General features: G+C 37.2%; 1 protein-coding gene across 1 annotated transcript; it reads left to right on the top strand.

Annotated features, from left to right (window-relative positions):
- The first annotated feature begins 1,190 nt into the window (after window positions 1-1,190).
- Window positions 1,191-22,467, top strand: mfn1a (mitofusin 1a). The gene is made up of 18 exons (XM_067454370.1): window positions 1,191-1,410; window positions 1,505-1,628; window positions 3,766-3,901; window positions 4,195-4,357; window positions 4,712-4,836; window positions 6,600-6,708; window positions 6,947-7,054; window positions 9,549-9,702; window positions 10,006-10,073; window positions 10,646-10,767; window positions 10,995-11,121; window positions 13,035-13,139; window positions 15,716-15,818; window positions 15,946-16,166; window positions 16,873-16,995; window positions 17,099-17,295; window positions 20,541-20,675; window positions 22,314-22,467. Exons 2-18 carry the CDS (start codon window positions 1,514-1,516, stop codon window positions 22,381-22,383), a joined length of 2,181 nt encoding a protein of 726 aa, XP_067310471.1. The 5' UTR covers window positions 1,191-1,410; window positions 1,505-1,513; the 3' UTR covers window positions 22,384-22,467.
- The last annotated feature ends 17 nt before the right edge of the window (window positions 22,468-22,484 follow it).

Raw genomic sequence — 22,484 nt, 5'->3', positions numbered from 1 at the left:
TGCTCCTTTGAGATGATTTACAAGTGATGGAAATCTTACAGATTTAAAATATCAGAAAAATGATGAAGATAGTGTTCATTTAGTCTCTATCCTAAATTTGCAAGCAGTGGGAGACATTTGGGTGTGGCAGAAATGTGCATTGCAGATATGCTAAATTGTACTGTTAAAAATGATGACAGTTGAGATGAAAGTTGCACACTTTCATGTAGCAAAACACCACACCTCTCTTTTTATCAGTCTTCTTGCTCTTGCATTTTCCTGGCTGAGAGAACAGCATCTGTGTGGTATTTAGACTAGACCACAACTGGGCACAAAACTAATAAAGCTTTTAAAATGCTGGATTCTCTGAGCTTAATTAAATGTCATTATTTTCAAAATTCACACAAGGGAATATTGGCGCCATCTCTTATGGCAAAATTTGTTCAAATTGATCAGGACTACCAGAATGGATTTTTTGTTGTTTTTTTTACCATGGATCAATGTGTTTTGAGTAAAAAAGTGATCTGTTTGACTTATCAAACGAGGAAGTGAAGAAACTGGTAAAGGCAATGGGTTTCCTAACATGCTTTAAGTTAAGTCAACTGGTCATTTTTTACAATGTAGTATAGATGCAATTTTAAATTATTAACCTCTTAAACTCCAGGACCATTTTTTGGGATTTCCGTCTGGATTTGGCCAACCCAAATTGAAAAGCTTCCCATACAAACATACAGTGGTCTAAGTTCAAAATGCTGGTTTCATTTTACAGGACACCCTTTGAAGTTATATACAACACTGCTAAAAGTGATAAACATGTAAGTACCATGTAAGTATATATATATATATATATATATATATATATATATATATATATATATATATATATATATATATATATATATATATATATATATATATATATATATATATATATATATATATATATATAAATAAATTCCGGAAAATAGTGGAAAAAAGAAGTTTGTGTCATGTTGTATTCAAATGGGTCTGAATAATACCGAGTCCACAGAGTTTAAACGGTTAAATTAGAACCACTGCTACAGATCACTTAAGCATGCACTGAAAATTGTAAAATAAATAAACACACTTACTACAATCAAGGCTATCTAACTGATTTCGGAAATAGAGGTTTGTGGTTAGAGAAGGGTGAGTGGACGCTGTCTGCCTAATTAAGTCCTGGATAAGAGGATTTGAGGTCACTTGTCTTGCTCTGTAAAGACTTTCTCAGTATTACCAATATCATCAGACATTCTCAATATTCTGTACACAGACATACTTCTCTAATTGTTAAAGGAGGACCGGAAAAGAGGTTTTGGAAAAGGTTTCATGTCACGGTAATGAATATGCTCTTTGACCTCATTTGAGAAACGGCACCACTTAGCTTGTGCTCTAATTCTGTTGTCAGAGCGGGTGAGTACCAAACCCTTAGCACTATGCTTATATAACATTATGCTACTAGTTTTAGTAATCTGAGAACTGCAAATTATACTCATTGTACTTTCAGTATTTAAACATGGAGCAGGACGATGTTTCGCCACTGCAGCACTTTGTGATGGCAAAGAGGACTATCAGTGCTATGTTTCACCAGCTGCTGGAGTTTGTTAGAGAGGGATCAGATTTTGTAGAGGGTAAGATGGAATGATTAACCATTGCATTTGGGATATATGTATAATAGTTTTAATTAAATATTTAGTAATTAATCGATTTAATTTACAAAAGGTACCATGGTATTATTATGTGTTTGTTTGTTCTTCACATTTGAGAACACTGTAGTGAAAATGCTTGTTGTAAAAAAATAAATAAAAAATTGCAATAATGTTGTATAAATTTTCATAAACTCAAATATTTACTTAAACTTAATGAATTTCATTAGATTAGATTTAAAATCCTCCAGATCTCTCAGCATCACACCGTGGTATATAAATATAGACCATTGTATATTTTTGGAAATTCAAGGTTTTATTAAGGGGGAACTTTCAGATTTTTATTTTGTACTCAAACATTTTAATTGCTCTTAATTTGAAATATTTGAGTAAGCTCATTCATATATTTAACTTATAAAAAAAGCCACATAAAATAAACTCTTTTTGCTTAACATAAAACATTAAACCCTAATAAATCCCCCCAACATGAACAAGCCCCCCCCCCCCCCCTTCAAACATCATATAACACCTAATTTTAGCATTTATTCATCCTTTTGAATGTCATGGCGAAGCATGCATGGGAAATAAAAATCCCAGCCCAGTTTTTAATTTTTTTTTATTTAAGTTTGTCTAAATTAAAAGCAAGTTCATAAAACTCAAAACAATTCAAATTAATTATTTAGTGATCTCAGATTAGTTTTGTGAACTTAAAAGAAAAAGACAGTTCTAAATACCCATGAAAGTTAATTTAAATGAAATAGTTTAATTTAAGTTCGCTCTACTCAAATCAATTTACTATTTTGAGCTTTAGGACATGTCTCCACCAAAGTGTTTTTTTTTTTTTTTGTTTTTTCATGCAGCTGGCTTGCATATTCAATTGTTTTAAATGGAGTCACTGTGTTTTTACTGGTCACCGAGAGTTGAAGAATGTTCAACTTTGAGTAAAACACATTATTGTCACTTTTCACCCAGCCATACAATCACAGTGGAGGAGGGGCGGGACAAATATAACTACCACATAATTTTTGTACAACGTCAACAGATGCAAAAGATGCAGCATATTAATGAAATATGCTCGCAAGCCGTGTGTTTGTGTAACAATAGCTCCAGCAGCCGTGCTCAGCTCCACAACACTCGGTCCTGCTCTGCATCATACTACAGTAACGTTAATAACCACATCCATGAACATAATTTCTGCCCGAGTCCTATTTTCCACCAGCTGTGAGGTGAAGACCACATGTCCCAAGATTCTGAGCTCAAACTTGGCGTCATCAAACTACACCTTTGTGTTGAATAGGTGCCCTCTAGGGGACGGAAAGTTGTACAATGCACCTTTAAAGTTCTGCAGGGTGTTGACACATGATGCAAAACATGCAGCATATTAACGGAACAAAATAATTTAACAAGCACCAGAGCAAATGCTTTACATTGTATCTGCATTTTATCAATAAAGAAACAAACTAGGTGAAATGCGATACTAGTAAAACTTCCGCGGATATTCTGTATTATAACAAGAAAAGAATCACAACTGAAAATGCTGCCAAAATGTTCTTAAGCCCCCACAGCTGGCTAAAAATTATTTAGTGGACACACAGCCTTAGGGTTTACAGTGTAAAATTCTTTAAAATAATTTTTCACATTAAAGTACTCCATACTGTCACTGGTTAGCATGTGTCCAAAAGAGATATATACGAAATATAAGACTTAAATGGACACCAAGAAAAACACCACCAAAATGAATTTAATCATGTTGGCTTAAAGGGATAGTTGGCTTAAAGCCATGTTGGCTTAAAGGGATAGTTCACCCAAAAAAATTAAATTCTGTCATCATTTACTCACCCTCAAGTTGTTCCAAACCTGTATGAGTTTCTTTGTTCTGCTGATCACAAAAGAAGATATTTTGAAGAATGTTTGAAACCAAGCAGAGAGCAACCATTGACTGCCATAGGGAAAAATACTATAGCAGCAAATGCACTGTAAAAAATAACTCAGGTCTCCAATTGAACTGTGTGTGTGTGTGTGTGTGTGTGTGTGTGTGTGTGTGTGTGTGTGTGTGTGTGTGTGTGTGTGTGTGTGTGTGTGTGTGTGTGTGTGTGTGTGTGTGTGTGTGTGTGGTACCCAGAGACGTGGAAGAGTGAGGATCTCGAGCATGTAGCTGAGGAAGAACAGTGTCTGCAGATCCAGGCCTGCTCCAAGAAACTTACGGTCATCAAAGATGTGCTAGCCCGCAGACACATGAAGGTGGCCTTCTTTGGCAGGTAAAACAACAGTGGTCTCAGCATACTTGTATATATATATATATAAAATCACAACAGGCCAGTAGAATAAAATAGGTCTATAATGTTTGTGCTTTAGTTTTTAAGCAGTTCAGCCAAAATAAATCAATTTGGCATTCAGAATTATTTTATATAAATAAGCAAGACACTAAAAAGTATTTGTGTACATAGATCCCTCGCTCTTTTTTTCATCCTCATTAATTTGGATATGAGTTGCTCTTGAATCAGAGTGTAAATAGACAGTTTGTTACTGGATACTATATGTTGTTTCTCAGGACCAGTAATGGAAAGAGTACAGTAATTAATGCCATGCTAAGGGAACGGGTTCTGCCCAGTGGAATCGGCCACACCACAAACTGTTTCCTGAGTGTGGAGGGCACAGATGGGGAACATGCCTACCTTACCACTGAGGACTCTGAAGAGAGGAAAAGCATTGAAGTATGACGCAAATATTATGCAGTTCCCAAGCCTCTTTATGTTTGTAAACTGTTATTTAGAGATAATTATTTCATACTATATTTAATGAAACTACTCTTATTCTTGCATACAGGGACAAAACTAAAAACCTTTTTTAGTTCTAAAACTTTTAGTTCTAAATCTAAAACTACAGTTTCTTTGATGTTTAATTTGGCATCATGAGTGTGAGAAAATATAATCACAATTACTTACAGTTAATGCTAGGATAGGCAATTTCAGCGAGGTGTAGTGCTAGATTTGAAAGAGCATCTCCAAAACCATGCCTCCTTCAAAACAATGATAATACATGTAAAAATGTTTCACTTTACCTTACAGACAGTCAATCATCTGGCCCATGCTCTGCATATGGACAGGAACCAAGATTCAGGCTGTCTAGTACGAGTGTTCTGGCCCAAAACTAAGTGTGCAGTGCTGAGAGATGATCTGGTTCTGATGGATAGGTATGGACCCCTCCACACAAGCTATTGTGTTGTTAGAGCTGAATTAAAGGTGCACTATGTAGTATTTTTGCAGTAAAATATCCAAAAACCACTAGGCCAGTGTATATTTTGTTCAGTTGAGTACTTACAATATCCCAAATGTTTCCAACTATTTGTAAATTGTGAGAAAATTGCTATTTAAACCAAGGACCCGGGACGTGTCAGCATAGCGTTTGAGGGAGTCACCTGTTAATTGCGTCATATCTGTGTTACCCTCAGTTTTATTCTGCAGAAGCGCTTTTCTCTTAGCAGTTTGAACATGTCACAGCAGTGCCGAGCGAACGCAGAGTAACGTCATAACATCATTTTAAACACACTTAAATGTATCTAATATGATAAACAGAGCTGCATTACCTTATACTCATGACCAGAAAAGCGGGAATAGTGCAGACGCCTGGCAACTGTGTCTAGTCCCATCATAATAAAAGCCCCAGTGCTTGCGAGCCGTGTGTTTGTGTAACAATAGCTCCAGCAGCCGTGCTCAGCTCCACAACACTCGTTCCTGCTCTGCGTCATACTACAGTAACGTTAATAACCACATCCATGAACATAATTTCTGCCAGAGTCCTATTTTCCACCAGCTGTGAGGTGAAGACCACATGTCCCAAGATTCTGAGCTCAAACTTGGCGTCATCAAACTACACCTTTGTGTTGAATAGGTGCCCTCTAGGGGACGGAAAGTTGTATAATGCACCTTTAAAGTTCTGCAGGGTGTTGACACATGAACAACAGACCTGAGCTGAGCTGCTCACTTTGTAAGCCTGAGCACCACAATAAAATTAGCCCATAATCATTTTGAGAAAATGCAAACCTGAATACTCTGCATAGGGGAAAGCGGGGGCACAACCTAACGCTTTTTGACTGTCTCAGTTTGTGTAAATCCACTTGGGGTTTAGAGTATTTTTTTTTTCTTCACATTAATTGCACACATGTCTAGTACAATTACCTTTTTCTTGATTTACCAAGTTAAATGTGACAACATGCCCCATAGGTGGGGTACACTGTAACATGAGCAGATGACCACTTAAAATGTTATCTGATATAATAAATAAAAAAATCCAAAAACAAACTTAAATATTCTGTCAATAAAAAGTTTCACAAAAGTATAGAATATAATATCATATGAGGGGCTCATTGTTGCGCAGTGTTACCATGAACCCCATCTGTGCGACTGTGATTTAAACCGTCTTCTGCTGTTAGATTAGCATTAAAGAACAATATCAACTGTTAAATAACAGATATACGATTTAAATAATATTAGATTTGTCTTATTTTAAATAAACACAAAAAAAATGTTCAGTGATATCTTCAAAAGATTTTTTAATATTGGCACAATTTTTTTCTCTAGATATAGTTTTGATATGTCAACTAGTAAATACACAAGTTTCGTCATCCTGGCATGTGTGGAAAGTGTTGCATGCTGCAACTAAACCCACGTTAGGTTGTGCCCCACGCTCCTCTACTCTTTGCATCGTTGGCAGATATATGGATTTCTGCAAGGAACTCTACAAGGTTTGATGTGTTGTGAAGCTCTAATGGTTGGTTTTGGCAGTGCTGCTCTAGAGGTATCATGGGTGGTCACAACTTATTTGGTTTATATGATTTCTGTTTGCTAAAAAAAAACGCAGATGCCAAATTGCCTGATCTCAGATTAGCAATAAAGAATAGAACATTATGTGAAGCTTGATGGAATGTTAATGAGCCGGTCTGTCCTCACTCCTCAGCCCAGGCACAGATGTCACATCAGAGCTGGACAGTTGGATTGACAAGTTCTGTTTAGATGCTGATGTATTTGTGCTTGTGGCCAACTCTGAGTCTACCATAATGAACACCGTGAGTAGCAACTTATCACTGTTATCAGTCAATATAAGAGGGCTTTTTCATTTATTGGTATTGGTGGGATGGATCTTAATCTTTCATTAATTATCAAAGTATTGACCGAAATTGTAGTATCGATGCATCCCATTTTACGTTTATTATTTATTAGAAGAAAAAAAACTTTTAGTATTTTTTCCCAGAAATGTTTCATTATTTCCCCTTTTGTTTATTTCAATGTTTTTCTCTTTGAAAGGAGAAGCACTTTTTCCACAAAGTGAATGAGCGCATATCAAAGCCCAACATTTTCATCCTAAACAATCGCTGGGACGCATCTGTCTTAGAGCCAGAGTATCTGGAAGATGTAAGTTTTATTACATATGACTCATGACCTATATTTATAAGTGTCACCACACAAAACCACAATAGAGATTTGTGAAATTTTTGTAACATTTGTCATTCATCCACTCCCAATTTTCAAAGGGTTAGTTCACTCAAAAATAGAAATCCTGTCATTATTTACTAACCCTCATATTGTTCAAAACCTTTAAGACTTGTTTGTCTTTGAAATACAAATAAAGATCTTTTTGATACCTCCATTGGCAATCCATGCAACTGTGCTTGAAAAAGTTCACAAAGAGATCATAACACTTATATATATGATTGATAAGTTTATTAAAACATTTCTGAAGAGACTTGACTGCTTTATATGATGAACAGATTTAATTTAGGTTTTTATTCAAATAAAAATATTGATCAGAGAACATAAACTGAAGCTCAAAGGAGTACTTCAGGGCTGGGAAGATGAATCTGTATTTAAACTGGGTCATTAATGTAGTAGAAATGTGAAATTATTTTTTAATTCATAAAATCAGTTAAGTTAGAGAACAGATGCTACAATTAAAAACTGAACATGTCTATTCAATATGTGATTTAGCCGCTGAGGGAGTCTCACAGCCCAAAACGCTGCAGGAGTCAGATATATTGACAGTCATGGATGAGCTCATGATGAGAGCTGAGGTAAACGTGTCCGCGGCATAGATTCATGCATGTTCAGTCTGTCGCATTTTCAGTTCATGCCTTTGAATGCTTAACTTTCATAGGAATTAGTTTGAGAAGTTGAAAGACTTACTTTGCTCTGCTGGCCGCACTGTTTACACGAATGCCTGAGGCTGCTAGCCGAGTGCTGTGAGTGTGATCTCCCATCCCCCATGTGTGAGTTGAAAACATGTGGAAATGGCTCCCTCTGCTGGCTTTAGTCTTTAGCCTCTGGCCAACAATTCCTAAAGGATTTGAAATTTTTTAAATTGACGATATTTGCGTCATGGGAGGAATTTTTCCAGAAATAAAAGGCATAAATCTCTAGTCTCGGGGGGGGGGGGGGGGGGGGGGGAATTCAATCATTCGAATATACTCCAGGGTTTCTACTGATACAAAGCCATATGCTAATCGCTGAAGTAACCCTTTAACTGAACCAGCATGACGTGCAAGAACAAACCTCTTGTAGAAGCTCAAACATGCAGCGTAACAAGAGAACAAACCTCATTGGTTCTTGCAGAATCTCAAACATGCTGTGTTACGCAAGAATATACCTCTTTGGTTCTTGAGGAAGCTCAAATGTGTTGCGTAACCAGAGAATGAATCTCATTAATTCTTGTGGAACCTCAAACATGCTGCGTAACACGAGAATAAACCTCATTGGTTCTTGTGGGAGCTCAATGTTCCTGTGTAAAACAAGAATGAACCTCACTGGTTTTTGTAGAAACTCAAACGTGCTGCGTAACATAAGGTAAGGTAAGGTAAGGTAAGCCTTTACTTGTCCCGCAATGGGGAAATTGCATTTAGCAACAGCAGGGATGCAGGGGTAGGTAAAATAATAATCTCACAAACACTAAAAACATCAAATAACCTATGAATAACTAGATTAAATTATGCCCATCGGTATTGCACATTACAAGTTATTGCTCAGTCAAATAGCACATTACTTATATAACCAAACATAAAAACATAATATAAAACATTGCCCAGTAAAAAGGAGTTTTCTGTTAGGAATGATCATTGTATAGTCTGACTGCAGCAGGAAGAAAAGACCTGCGGAGAGAATGAGAGAATGAACCTCATTGGCTCTTGAGGAAGCTCAAACATGCTGCGTAACATGAGAGAATGAACCTTATTGGCTCTTGAGGAAGCTCAAAGGTGCTGTTTAACATGAGAGAATGAACCTCATTGGCTCTTGAGGAAGCTCAAACGTGCTGCGTAACATGAGAGAATGAACCTTATTGGCTCTTGATGAAGCTCAAAGGTGCTGTTTAACATGAGAGAATGAACCTCATTGGCTCTTGAGGAAGCTCAAACGTGCTGCGTAACATGAGAGAATGAACCTCATTGGCTCTTGAGGAAGCTCAAACGTGCTGCGTAACATGAGAGAATGAACCTCATTGGCTCTTGAGGAAGCTCAAAGGTGCTGTGTAACATGAGAGAAAATGAACCTCATTGGCTCTTGAGGAAGCTCAAAGGTGCTGTGTAATGCGGGAACAAATCTTGAGCTTCCATTTACCACAACTGATGTGAGTTGATTAATGTTTTTTTTCTAAGCAAAGTGGTAGTTGCGTAGCTGCCAATGAAGGAACAGAAAGCTCCCATCAGTTGTTACCCATATTCTTCAAAATATCTTCTTTTGTGTTCAGCAGAAGAGAGAAATTCATACAGGTTAGAAACAACTTGAGGGTGACTAAATTATGACAAAGTGAATTTTTGTGTACCTAGTATATATATATAATTGCATTGAATAAATTCATTGACTATACATTTATTAATGATATTAATGAAAGTTGTTTTAATGGAGTGCGTTGTTTTAGGTGCGAAAACAGCACATGGATCGCTGTGTCAGTTTTTTAGTGGAGGAGCTGAAGGTAGTGGACCTTAACAAGGCACCTGACCGCATCTTCTTTGTCTCTGCCAAGGAGGTGTTGAGTGCCAGGATCCACCGCGCCCAGGGAATGCCAGAGACTGGTAGGCTCCAGCGCTTTAGGTCACACAGTGCCGAGTCTACTGCTTTTGACACAGTTCTGGAGGGAGACCAGGAAAAACTAGGCCTAGCCAAGTTAAAAATGAGTGTAACAACCATAAAACCCTCTAAGGCAGATGCTAATAAATCTTAAAGTGGCCATATGATATTGAGAATGATACTTGAGGTGTGACTTGAAGCGTGAAAAATATGCAAAAATTATGCTTCATCACACATGCTTAATTTCTTTTTTCATTTATTGTCTGGTATCATGGGGACCAAATGGGGCATATGCTTTTTGTTTAAAGGCGGTGCTTTGGCTGAAGGATTCCAAGAGCGACTGATGGAGTTCCAGAGTTTTGAAAGAACATTTGAGGTGAGAATGCACTCAAACTGTAGTCACTGGCTCCAGGATAATCGTTGTCTGACAATAAGGATGAAAACAATGAAGATTAAGAGGAGCTTCATGGAAACTGAGTCTTAGCCCTGTCTGTATGCTGTTTAGACTAGATGAGAATTTATGACAGCTTCACCCAGAGCTGCCGTAACGTGGTGACGGTCTCCTTAAGCAAGCTGTTTTGCGTTGATTCAGGCCATCTGCTGCTGGCTCCCAGATGTGTGAGATACTTGGTGTTCCTCATAGATTCCAGGCAGCCGTTTACCGTAGTCGCAATCCCTGAGCCAAGTTAGCGGATTTGAGTAGGTGAGCGTACCTCACATTCTTGGGAACCAGGGATGAAAATTCACAGTAATCTACGATGACATTAATAGATGGGTCTGTTGTGATTCAGCCATGCAAGCAACCAATGACAAGAGTGAAAAGCATGTTGATGGGTACAGATAAAATCTAATCGTTGGAATCTTGTTTTGATTAGTTTTAATAATGACGTGTTCCCTGATAATTGTGGCACAATGATGGCTCAAGAACGCACTTCATGGATTCCACAGGAATTTATATCCCAATCTGCCGTGAAGACCAAGTTTGAGCAGCACACAATCAGAGCCTGGCAGATCATTAAGTCGGTCAAGGCTATCATGGATGCCATCAATATTTCTTCAGCAGAAAAGAAGTGAGTTCCAAAACCTTGTCTGCTCTGTAATGGAGGGTCTCTGTCAAAGCTCCCAAAGACAATAATTGGTCCCACTATTAAACAAAGACGTCACATTCTCTCAGTCAGATTAAAAACATTGGCTCTTTAGTACGGTATTCTGCATAAATCTCATTGTTTTTTTTTGTGTGTGTTTTTTTTTTTTTACTTTATTGTTGTAACAATCTGAATGTTCTGTAAATCTGTAGGGTGTCCTCACTGGAAGAGCGTGAAGCTCTAATGGACCGGCTAGAGTTTGTGCGAAATCAGATTAATTTCCTAACCGAGGACATCAAAGACAAGATAAAGGCCATTGCTGACGAAGTGGCTGCCAAGGTAACTTGCATCATCACCCCTTACAAAATGTATCTTGGCAACCGAAGTGTCTGCGAAAAAACTAAATCAGTATTGGGTAGTAACTGATTACATGTAATCTGGATTATGTAATCAGATAAAAAAAAGTACTAAATTAGTACTTGTAGATTATATTACATTTTAAAATACACGTAATCGGACCACAGTTACTTTTCTATTGATTACAAGATTGCATGTTATTCTCAAAATGGCAGTAAATTATTCATAATTATACTATGGGGCTTGTTGAATGCTTGAATCTGATGGTTGAATGTTCTAAAGTGTGCAATTATTTTCAGGGAAGCGCATGACTAAAGTAGTTCCAGGCAGGTCTTGACCACATTACAGTAGCATATCACTTCGCCAAATGATTTCAGTTACTTCAAAGGTCTTTACAGCAAAACAACCTAAACCCACAACGACACAGAGCAAGCAAATACATACAGTAAACAAAAGGATAAAAAATATGTTTCATTAGGCCTATTTACAGTTTCTTCCACTCAAACACACACACACACACACACACACACACACACACACACACACACACACACACACACACACACACACACACACACACACACACACACACACACACACACACACACACACACACACACACACACACAGAAACTTGTCACCATTGCTCTGATGATCTTATCAGTACAATAGTTTAATGACTTGCTAGATGATATTTCTCACATTGAAAAATAATGCACATTACTGTATTACCACCTCAGGTGTATTTTTGATGTTTCTTACTACCGTATCCCGTTGCCTCAGGCGTTTGGCTTGCTCAGTTGGGGACACTAAATATTTTAACTATATTACTTTCTATATAATTATGTTGCATTATTTTCCTGTTACCATTGTGAAGCTGCTTTAAAACAATATGCATTGTAAAAAGCGCCACATGATTAAGGTGACTTGTCAACGACCAACTTTGTGGGGAGCATGAAATTGTCCAAAATGTGTTGGTATGCTGAAGCATTAAGAATTCCTTTCACTGGAACTTAGGGGCCAAACCCAACCCCTAAAAACGTCAACATCATACCATAATCCCCCCCCCCCCCCCCCCCACCAAACTTTATACTTGGCATTGAATATTTCAATAGTATCAAAGACTCGGTCACAGTTTAGATTTTATTGTTTGTTTAATATGTTGTCAAATGTTTTGAATCTTCCTCTGCCTATCCTTTCCCTCCCACTCACTCCCTCAGTCTCACTCTTTCTATCTCTTTTATTTTAAAATTATTTAATTTTGCATTTACATGATTGAATAGCTTTTAATTAAACTCACAAACCCCAGACTGGGAAACCCTAACATAATATAATATTATGAAATAAATGTTTTTCTCTAAAACATGTTGGCCACAATTATTGGCACCCTTAGAATTGTTTATGAGTAAAATATCTCTGAAGTATATTCTCATTAATATATTTATTATTTATATATATATATATATATATATATATATATATATATATATATATATATATATATATATATATATATATATATATATATATATATATATATATATATATATATATATATTTAAAAAATTGCACGCCAGGGTGACTTGGAGCATGAAATTATCTAGCTATGATGTCTTGGTGCACAGGAGTATAAATATTTTTTAAATGATAGATCAAAAGGATAAAAAATTGAGAATTATTTTTACAGCCATCTTTGATCATATTTACTAGGGGTGCCAATAGTTCTGACCATATAGTATACTTGATTTAAACAGTGCATCCAGAAAGTGTTCACAGCGCTTCACTTTTTCCACATTTTTTTATGTTGCAGCCTTATTCCAAAATGTATTAAATTAATTATCTTCCTCAAAATTCTAAACTCTTAAAAATCTTTGCAAATATATATATCTCCCTAGGTGTCCAGTGCCATGGAAGAAGAGATTTGTTGCCTGTCTGTTCTTGTGGATGAATTCTGCACTGATTTTAGCCCTGCCCCAAATGCCTTAATCCTGTACAAAACTGTGAGTTATTTGTTTTATTTTATTTTATTTTAAGTCAGATTAGAAAGAATCATAGAGAAGTAGTCTGAAACATTTACAAAGGAACCTAAATAAATGACCATTGTTAAGCAGTGCATTAGCTGTCATGTTCTGTTGGTAAACTCATGTCTTAAGAGTTACCTGAAATGACAGCTGTCTACAGGATTATCAGCGTAACAGGCTTGAGGAGCTGGTGTCTAAATGTCCTCCTGGTCTCTACGCACAGAGAAAGGTTGATCTTAAGTCTAGACACATTGTTCTTTCATGAGAGTAATCTACAGGTCTATACATAGTGGTGTGCCATCTTCAAATTCTGTTTAAAGACACAATGTTCCATAAAAGCCATACTAAAACGTAAAAGGTTTGTTTTTATAAATATAATAATTCCTGTGTAAATTTATTTCAATCATGACAACTCTCAAAACTAGGATGTAAATGTATTTGGTCTCAGCGGACTAGATCTGTTGCTGCAGAGCAAGTATGGACTTGCTACAGTTAATAGATCCACAGGCATGCTGCTGTGAGCATGTAAGATCTGCTGATGCTGGATAAATGGACATACATTAATCCTAGAGCAGATCTAGGCAGATAAAGATGGGGAGATGGAGAGTTTCAGAGAGTTTAAATAAATGCATACAAAATTATGTCAAAATTATGATGGCCCAGTAAGTGCACAACACAATGAAATTTAAACCCATACATAAGTTCACAACGCAACGAAATCAAGCCACAACACAACGGAAACAAGCCACAACACAACACTCTAAAAATTTACATTTTATTTATTTCATTTCTGTAGCATTTCTCCTGAAAATACTCTTAGACCCACCTGAAAAACTAAAAGCCACGTTTATTTATTTTGTCTCTTTATTGTATTTATTTGTGCCATCATTTGCATTTTTCTTTTGTTCTTATTTTATTACTGATTGTTTACTTATCTTTTTTATGTAAATGCCATTCAACAATTTAAATAAAGCTTCCCTGTGTTGTGTGTAAGCTATTGCAACTAAATGACCCCAATTCTAAAAAAAATATAAGATAATAACAGATTGTCTGTATAGCAAATTATATATATTACCTGTATATCTATATGGCAGTTTTCCCTGTGATATCGAAAATGTTATTGAATTCCATTATTTTTCAAGATATCACACTGAAGTTAGAAATCCCAGTATATGCCACTTCAGATTGGGTTCATGTATAAAACATAATTACTTAGCAAGTTCAGATGATTTATATAATTTTTAAACTTCCTGTTAAATAAACTTTTAATTAAATTAAATAAAACTTTCAAGGCTGAAACCTGAGGTCTTATCTGGAGCAATTTTTCTAATGAGCTGTATTTAAATTGTTTTAAGAATATTTGTTGCAGGGCCGGCGTTTGCTATAGGCGAGCTAGGCGGTTGCCTAGGGCGACAATTGTGTTAGGGGCGCGAGCGCGCTCTAGCGCCGCCCATTACTTCCCTTTAAGCATAAAATCGGAACAAGCGAAATACAACATAATGTTCATGAAACATGATCATCACGGGGCGCCCCCTCAGCCACACGTTTAATTACTTATCAACCTGATTATTGGATTGAATTGATGGTGATTATTGATTATTAGTTCAGGCGTTAGGTCAGGCAAGTGCTCATCTTGCGCATTCATCAAAAGTGAGGCGTCTAAACCCGCGGATGCACAGGGACGGAAAAAGAGAAAAAAAGAAAGGAAGAAAATTGAAAGAAAGCCCAGTATAGAGGTTAGTCTTCTTATCTCAGCCAATAAGTTGTCAAACAAAATAACATTACTTAGTATCAATCTTATCAACTAATATTTATTTTATAAATATTATTAATATTGTCACTAAGCTATCACTTGCTAGTTTTCTACATAATTACTATACGTATTGCAAACATAACTTCACTGACAATAATCTACAATAACCTACATGGATGTCATTTAAATATCAAAAGTCCAGTTCGTTATGAATATGGATAACGTATGCATGTTATTTATGAAAAGTACAAACGCTCTCTGCGTGGGCGTCGGAAGGAAATAAATACGGCCTCTCGTTTTGTTTTTGTTTTTTGTTTGTACTAGAGCAGCCTAACGAAAGATGCCATATTATTTACATTAAACACAAATATGCTGTGTTCACCAAATTCTCTACAGTGGCTGTAGTGTAGTGGTAACACGCATGGCATCAAGATTTGATGCAGGTCGATCAGAGGTTCGATCCTGCCTTTTGCCACACTCGCTCTATTCCCTTTTCCCATCACATATCAGATCGGAAAGGCATTTATTTTCAATCAAAAGTGAGAAAATGTTTGAAAAGTGGAAATAAAGCATCTAACGTGTTGAATAATAAGTGCTTCTCGGTTAAGGGTAGGCCTAGGAAAACAGACGTGCTGAATTAGAATAGAGACGATAAAAGTGAGTGGAGGGGGGGGGGGGGGGGGGGGGGGCGCAAAACTTCATCTCGCCTAGGGCAACCAAAGAGCTAGAGCCGGCCCTGATTTGTTGTATTCAGTATATAATAGGCAAATAGGCTGTAGTCATGTTTGTGTGCATTTTGCAGAAGCTTATGGCCTACGTAGAGGAGAGAATGGCGAAGAATTTAGACCTGCGCTGTTCCAGCACTATAAACGGCTGTGTGCTGTCATCTCAGAGAGACATCATGGGTACGCACTCATGCACAGTTTTCACTTCAGACATAAAGTCTCCAGTAAACAAGCTTTCCTTGGCAAAGGATATTTCAGACTAAACTGCTGTCAGCATTGACTGCCCTCCTGTCATTATCTTGCCTAGACACTCTGCGTCCTCTGCTGCCCCCTGCTGCCCGAGGTCAACTACAGCTCCCCAATAGGAAGTTCTCTGTGACCTATGACCTGAACCTCACTAATCTCTGTGAAAATTTTGTTGAGGACATCGACTTTCACTTCTCACTGGGTCTAATATCCTTGGTGAATCGTTTCCTGGGGCCTGTTAAAGCCAAAGAAGCTTTGAGTCTGCTGGACCAGAATTTGAAAGTAACTGTCCAAGTGTTTCATTGACTGTTTAGTTTGCATTTTGGTCAATTGGATCAGAAGATGAGGGACACACTCCTGTTTACACCTGGTATTTTAGTCTCTTTTGTCCACTTTCAACCACTTCTGTCCTGATTTATTTAAAGGTAGGGTCTTTGGGTGTTTTTTTTGTTTGTTTTGTTTTTCAGATCTTTTTAGTGTACAAAATAAGCTCATGCAATCTACATATAAATGCCTGGAGACAATGGAAAAACATATGGATAGCGGAAGCTTTCAATTCTTCTCTGAAAATTGTAAGATCATGCCGAACACGGTGAGTGTTAGAAATAAGAAATGGTGAGAGAACATGAGCTTGGTGAATTTTTCGTCTTCAAACCAAACTTGGGTCTCTGGTAAACAAAGTATAAATCCTGACTGGCTAGCTGTCTTCCCATACTGTTTATGCACTAGGTCAGTAGCTGAAGAGGTGTTTTTTTATTGTGGCTGTTTAAATCCGAATACGTTTTGGACTACCACTGGAAGTGGTCGAAAGTGAACAAGCTCAAAAAAAGTTTGACCCTGTTTACATCTGTTTTTAGAGTTGTCCACTTGTGATCCGTGTTAACAAGTCTACACAGGGCCTTCATTTTGCACTTGTTTTAAAGATCTCTAGTAACAAGCGTATGAAGTGTGAATAGGCCTAAAGTGACTCAACATGCTTTGTGCACAGGTCACCTCTTCCTCTGATCCCATGGGATCCCAGACCCAGGAGGAACTGGCTATCTCCATGGCAACAGGACTTCTGTCTCTCACTTCCAGAGCATCAGTGGGCATGTTGGTCACTGCTGGAGTGGTAAGAAATATTTGATTAAAAGCACATCAGGTGCAACGTCTAAGTTCTAATAACATTCTATAGCGTGAATACAATTGAGTTTTTTGATGCCATTTTTGTACAGGTGTGGCGTTCTGTGGGATGGAGGTTTATTGTACTCTCTGTGAGTCTCTACAGTTTGCTCTATCTGTATGAAAGGCTAACCTGGACCAACAGCTCTAAAGAAAGGGCCCTTAAGCAGCAGTTTGTGGATCACGCCACTCAAAGACTACAAGCCATCTCACACATCATCAGCAGTGACTGTGGACAGCAGGTGCAACAGTGAGTGACAGACTGAACAAATGATGAGATTGTCATCATTTACTCACTTGTACTTCTTTAATGAAACACAAAAGATGTTAGTTCACCCATACATTTAAATTATGTCATCATTTACTCACCCATAAGACATTTGTTCATCTTCGGAACACAAATCAACATCTTATTGATGAAATATGAGATATTTCTGTCCCTCTATTGACAGCTATGCAACTAACAATTTCTAGTGTTGTGCAGCACATCTGAGCTTCAAAACGAACCAATGAAATTCATTCTCATTTTACACAACACATTTGAGCTTCCAAAAGAACCAGTGAGGTTTATTCATGTGTTACGCAGCACGTTTGAGCTTCCACAAGAACCAATGAGGTTCACTTATGTTTTAAGCAACGTTTGAGCTTTCACAAGAACCAATGAGGTTCATTCTTGTGTTAGGCAACACATTTGAGCCTCCACAAGAACCAGTGAGGTTCATTCTCATGTTGCACAGCAATTTTGAGCTTCCACAAGAACCATGGAGGTTCATTTTTATGTTACGCAACATGTTTGAGCTTCCACAAGAACCAATGAGGTTCATTCTCATGTTACGCAGCACGTTTGAGCTTCCACAAGATCCAATGAAGTTCATTCTCATGTTATGCAGCACTTTTGTAGCCTAGGTAGCTGCTAGTGGCAGCAAATTTAATTTGCAGCCATGGTCCTCTAGCAACTTTCCGTTGGCTTGCGAGCTTAAAAAAACAAAATCTAGTCTGGCCAGTCAAATTGTGTATAGAGTCGCTGGCGATTTTAACATAATGACGGCAGAGTTGTGACGGTTCCACTTGAAAACAAAGAAGCTGGCAAACAGAGGTCTTTCAAATCGGCTTTGGCTGCGTCTCTGGAAGACTTGGAGTTAAACTTTTCTTTGAGAAAAGAACAAAGAACGGCACTGAAGTCTTTCTTAAAAATGGAAGATGTGTTCAAAATTTTGCCGACCGGATACGGCAAAAGTTAAATCTATCAGTTAGCTCTGCTTCACCTTCTTCGTTGCTCTGGTTGGTTATAGCGCTATCCTATTGCGTGCAGAGGGAATTTGAAAGACAACCGTTTATCCGGCCCCCTCGGATTGAGCCTTGTCAATGGTCAAGTCAAGTCATCTTTATTTATATATAACGCTTTTTACAATGGCGATTGTTTCAAATCAGCTTCACAGTTCAGTAATATAGTTGAAATGTTAGTGTCCCCAACTAAGCAAGACAAAAGCCAAAGGCGACGGTGGCAAGGAACCAAAACTCCTTCAGCGGCCAGAATGGAGTAAAAAACCTTGGGAGAATCCAGTCTCAGTCTGGGTGCCAATTCTCCTCTGGCCGATGAACTAACAGTTTATGATTATGATTCTGGCAACATTACAGGCGAGAAGTCCTATTAGATCAAAAGATATTCGTAAGATTATTTGAAAGATTGGAGTCGTCACACCGGAGCGGGTTTAATGAGGATGTCGTGTCAATGCGCAATTTACAGGGGGAGTTTAATTGACACGCTTTCTGTAGACATTTCAGGGATATGTTGGTCATGTCTAGGCGCAAGTCCACCATCTGATCTGGATGCAACCTGGAATTCGTCTGACTGCAGTAAACCTCGGGATAAACAGAGAGACTAACATTAGTGTAGATGCCATTCTTATGATGTAACGAGTACGTCAGGTGTTATGGCAAGTGTTCCCGGTTCCAGCTGACCTAGTTAATGTAGCCTAAAACAGTAATTTAACTGATTTGAATACTATAAATTGAAAATGTTCTATTGGTGTGTTCCCAGGCCCAACATATTAACGTGGGTCTGGCTTGTCAGGAAAGCACTTTTGAGCTTCTGCAAGAAGTTTCTCATTCATTAGCAGGTTTGGTTGAGCTTCTTTTCATGTTCACTGATCTCTTAACTATGATCTTCATTTGTTTTCCAATGATGAATGGAAGTCATACACGTTTGGAAGTAAACTTTTGTTACTATAAAAGGTTTTAGGTAAACTATCCCTTAAACAGAATGTGCTGGATTTTTCTTGTCCAATTACAATAAATGCACTGAAGCTTTGAAGCCTCAAAAAGCAAGCAAATCAAATGCAAAGTGGTCCACATTCTATTATTCTAAGTCTTCTGACATCATATTAAGGATATTAAGTTTTTGTGAGGAAGAGAACAACATTGAAGAATTGAACCTTGTATTGAAACTGAACTAATCATTTAGTTTTATAAATAACCACACCTGGATGGTTGCATTTAAGTGCATAATACAGATAACTGTGTGAGATGAGAAGAGCTCTTGCTGAATTTCATATATCTTCCTTTTCCCCTCATTTTTGTCCTCTATCTAAGACATCTTTAGTGAGTTTCTATTGAAGCACACAGGCCAGAAAATTGTAAATGGGATATTCTAGACTTTACTGTAAAACAATTTTGTAAAATATAATTCTTTAGAATTATATTTTACAAAAAGGTTTTACAGCAAAGTCTAGAATATTCCATTTTAAAATGTAGAGATTTTCATTTTAGAGAAATTTCAGGGACAAAAAAGGTCCATGTTCTATTGTCAATTGACATTCATTTCGAAATCTGCATAGGGAAATCTTTTTACCCTCAAGTGAAATTTCTAATCACGTAGGTTCCAGCTGAAATGACTAGAAGTCATCGGAATAAAAAAAAGTCCATTGTAAATAGTGCAGCGATGAATGAAGGACAGTTCACACAGAAGTCACTTTCAAACCAAGCAGCTGTCAAATTCACATGTCCAACTTGAACCTAATGTGAAATCTGTAAGGAAATTGTTAGCTCTCATGCAAAATTCCAGATGATAATTCCACAAACTATTAAAATGCTTTTTCTTGTGACCGCACCTTTAGTATGCCAGAAACACTAAGAACAGATAGCATAAGCAATTTTCTGAATCAACTCTGAATTCCCATTTCAGGTCAAAATTGTTACAGTACAGAAAAAGACAGTGTCTTTTTTGCCGAGCTATTTAAATTTAAAATCCGTCCATGTCAAATTTGCACACTAAAGGACATGGACTTAAATAATGTGACATCACCTGCCTTTCCCAGCACTTGTGATTTTAAGTGAATATTTAATCTACAAGCTGATGACAGCTGAAAAGACAACGAGCACTTCACAGACCTGCATACAAACATACTTGGATGTTTGAAATATTGATTCATATGATCTTTAGGATGAGGGTGTGCGGGTGATGTGTGAAGGATATGCTTCTCTGCGTTCTTGCAGGGAGATGGTGGCCGTCTTTGCCCGCATGTGCCAACAGGTTGACAAGAGCGAGATGGAGCTTGAAACTGAGATCCGCAGACTCAGCGCCAGGATCCAGCGCCTGGAGAGTGTCCAGAGACACTCCAAAACCCTCAGGTAGAAGAGTCATTATGTGCGTGAGAGAGGACGACAGCTTATACTGTAGATAATTACCCTTAATTAAGAGCAAATCCTTGTCGATTGGTAATTCTGTAAGCACAGGAAAGGAGGGGCAGCTTCATAAAACAACATTGCATGTTCACTTGCTTTTTTGTTTCTACAACACAAGAAATTAAAATGGTAAGACTTTACAATTCGGGTGCATGAATATGCATTAATTCATGCTTAATTAATGCACAGATAATCATGAGTTAATGTATGAACATGATTAATAGATTAAATAATCATTAAATTGGTATTAGTTAAATGTGTCAATGTATTAATTCATTAACTAATAATGTAAATGAATGTGTTAATTACCACAAGGGGCCAAACCCAAGCATTTCAACTTCCAGTTGTCTGCTTTAATTAATCATTAGCTTATGATTTATAAAGGTATCATTATGTTATGACTTTACTTGTTGGGGCACATGAATATTAACTAATTCAAAACCCATAACCACAATTACATATTACTTAATCAATTAGTTAATAGTCATGGAATCCATGCCTCTACAGGTCAGGGCTTTTTTTGGCATGCAGCAAAAGGGGGACCATCACAATATTAGGTCATAATGTTATGGTTATGCCTGATCGGTGTATTTAAATCCCATTAGTTTATTATTAATTATGAACATACAATTGCTTGCAAATAAAGGTGTGTTTAATTGACAACAAACATTATGTTAATTTACTGTAAAGTTTTCCCTTTGCATTTTTAGCGTACAGATGACTACGTTGTTCCAAAACAATCCCTGTTCAAACGAATCACAAATAAAAAAAAAATATTTAAAAAAATGCTGTTATGCTCTCAGGCCAGTAGTTGTCACAGTAGTAGTCAAGAAACACTACATGCCTAGACTAAAAGCAATGCGCAGTCATGCTTTCGTCGTTTACACATCGACGATAACAGTACCCCTTTCAAAACCTTGCACTTTAAACCTCGTTTTCAAAAGTTTGCGTTTTCAGGACTCCAAAAACAGCGTGGTTGTGTAAGTGAACTGCAAAAACGTTTGGTTTTAGCTGAAACGGTGTTGTGTAAATGGCCAGTGTTGTGTTTAAAAAAAAAAAAAACCTAACTTGCAAAGATTTCAGAATGCGACTTTAAATTCCTGTAAATACAATACTATAAATATAAAAGTGATTAAAAAAAAAAGAAAAAAAGATTGTCTTAAAAAAATTGTGCTTTATATTATTTTTACTTTAATTTGGAGATACAGAGGGCGGGGCTTTATTACATCAGATTTGTCACTGTGCCCAGCTGATTCGTTCAGCATTTGTTCACAATCTTGTACCAGAACAAAACTTTCACAACCAGTTTTGTGTTAGTCACTATAACAATAAACACCTGTAAAAACTTTCATCAGACAGAAAAAATGTTTTTTTTTTTTTTGCCCTTTAAACCTGGTTTGAGAGGAGTGTCTCAGAAAATCATCCCTGCCACTCCAACACAGTAATGCTGGCTTAACCAATAATATAAAAGTTAAGAGCAGACTAAAGGACTAAAACAAATTGGTGACTCTTTTTGATACACAAATCACACACTTCTGTTTTAAGTGGTTTTAACTGATACTATTGGTCTTGTTTAATTCTCAGGCACAAAGCCACTGATCTGGAATCACAACTGGAGTCTTTTTCAGCACAGTATCTGCAGATTCATCATTAACCAGAGGAGCAAGAAAATGTGGATAAGCAGGAGCAAGACTGTCCTCCAGTGTTCAGTGCTGGAACAACGTAAAATCTGCTGAATGAAAATTGATTTCATAC

Source organism: Pseudorasbora parva, chromosome 9 (assembly GCF_024679245.1).
Source record: "Pseudorasbora parva isolate DD20220531a chromosome 9, ASM2467924v1, whole genome shotgun sequence".
Lineage (NCBI taxonomy): Eukaryota > Metazoa > Chordata > Actinopteri > Cypriniformes > Gobionidae > Pseudorasbora > Pseudorasbora parva.
The sequence above is the reverse complement of the archived record's forward strand: the minus strand, read 5'-3'. Positions and strand labels throughout refer to the sequence as shown.

Excerpts from the sequence above, each read along its gene's own strand:
- mfn1a (XM_067454370.1), top strand. The coding sequence starts at position 1,514 with ATGGAGCAGGACGATGTTTCGCCACTGCAGCACTTTGTGATGGCAAAG. Across the intron at positions 4,837-6,599 it reads GATCTGGTTCTGATGGATAG|CCCAGGCACAGATGTCACAT; the intron begins GTATGGACCCCT and ends CTCACTCCTCAG. Across the intron at positions 15,819-15,945 it reads ATCTCAGAGAGACATCATGG|ACACTCTGCGTCCTCTGCTG; the intron begins GTACGCACTCAT and ends TATCTTGCCTAG.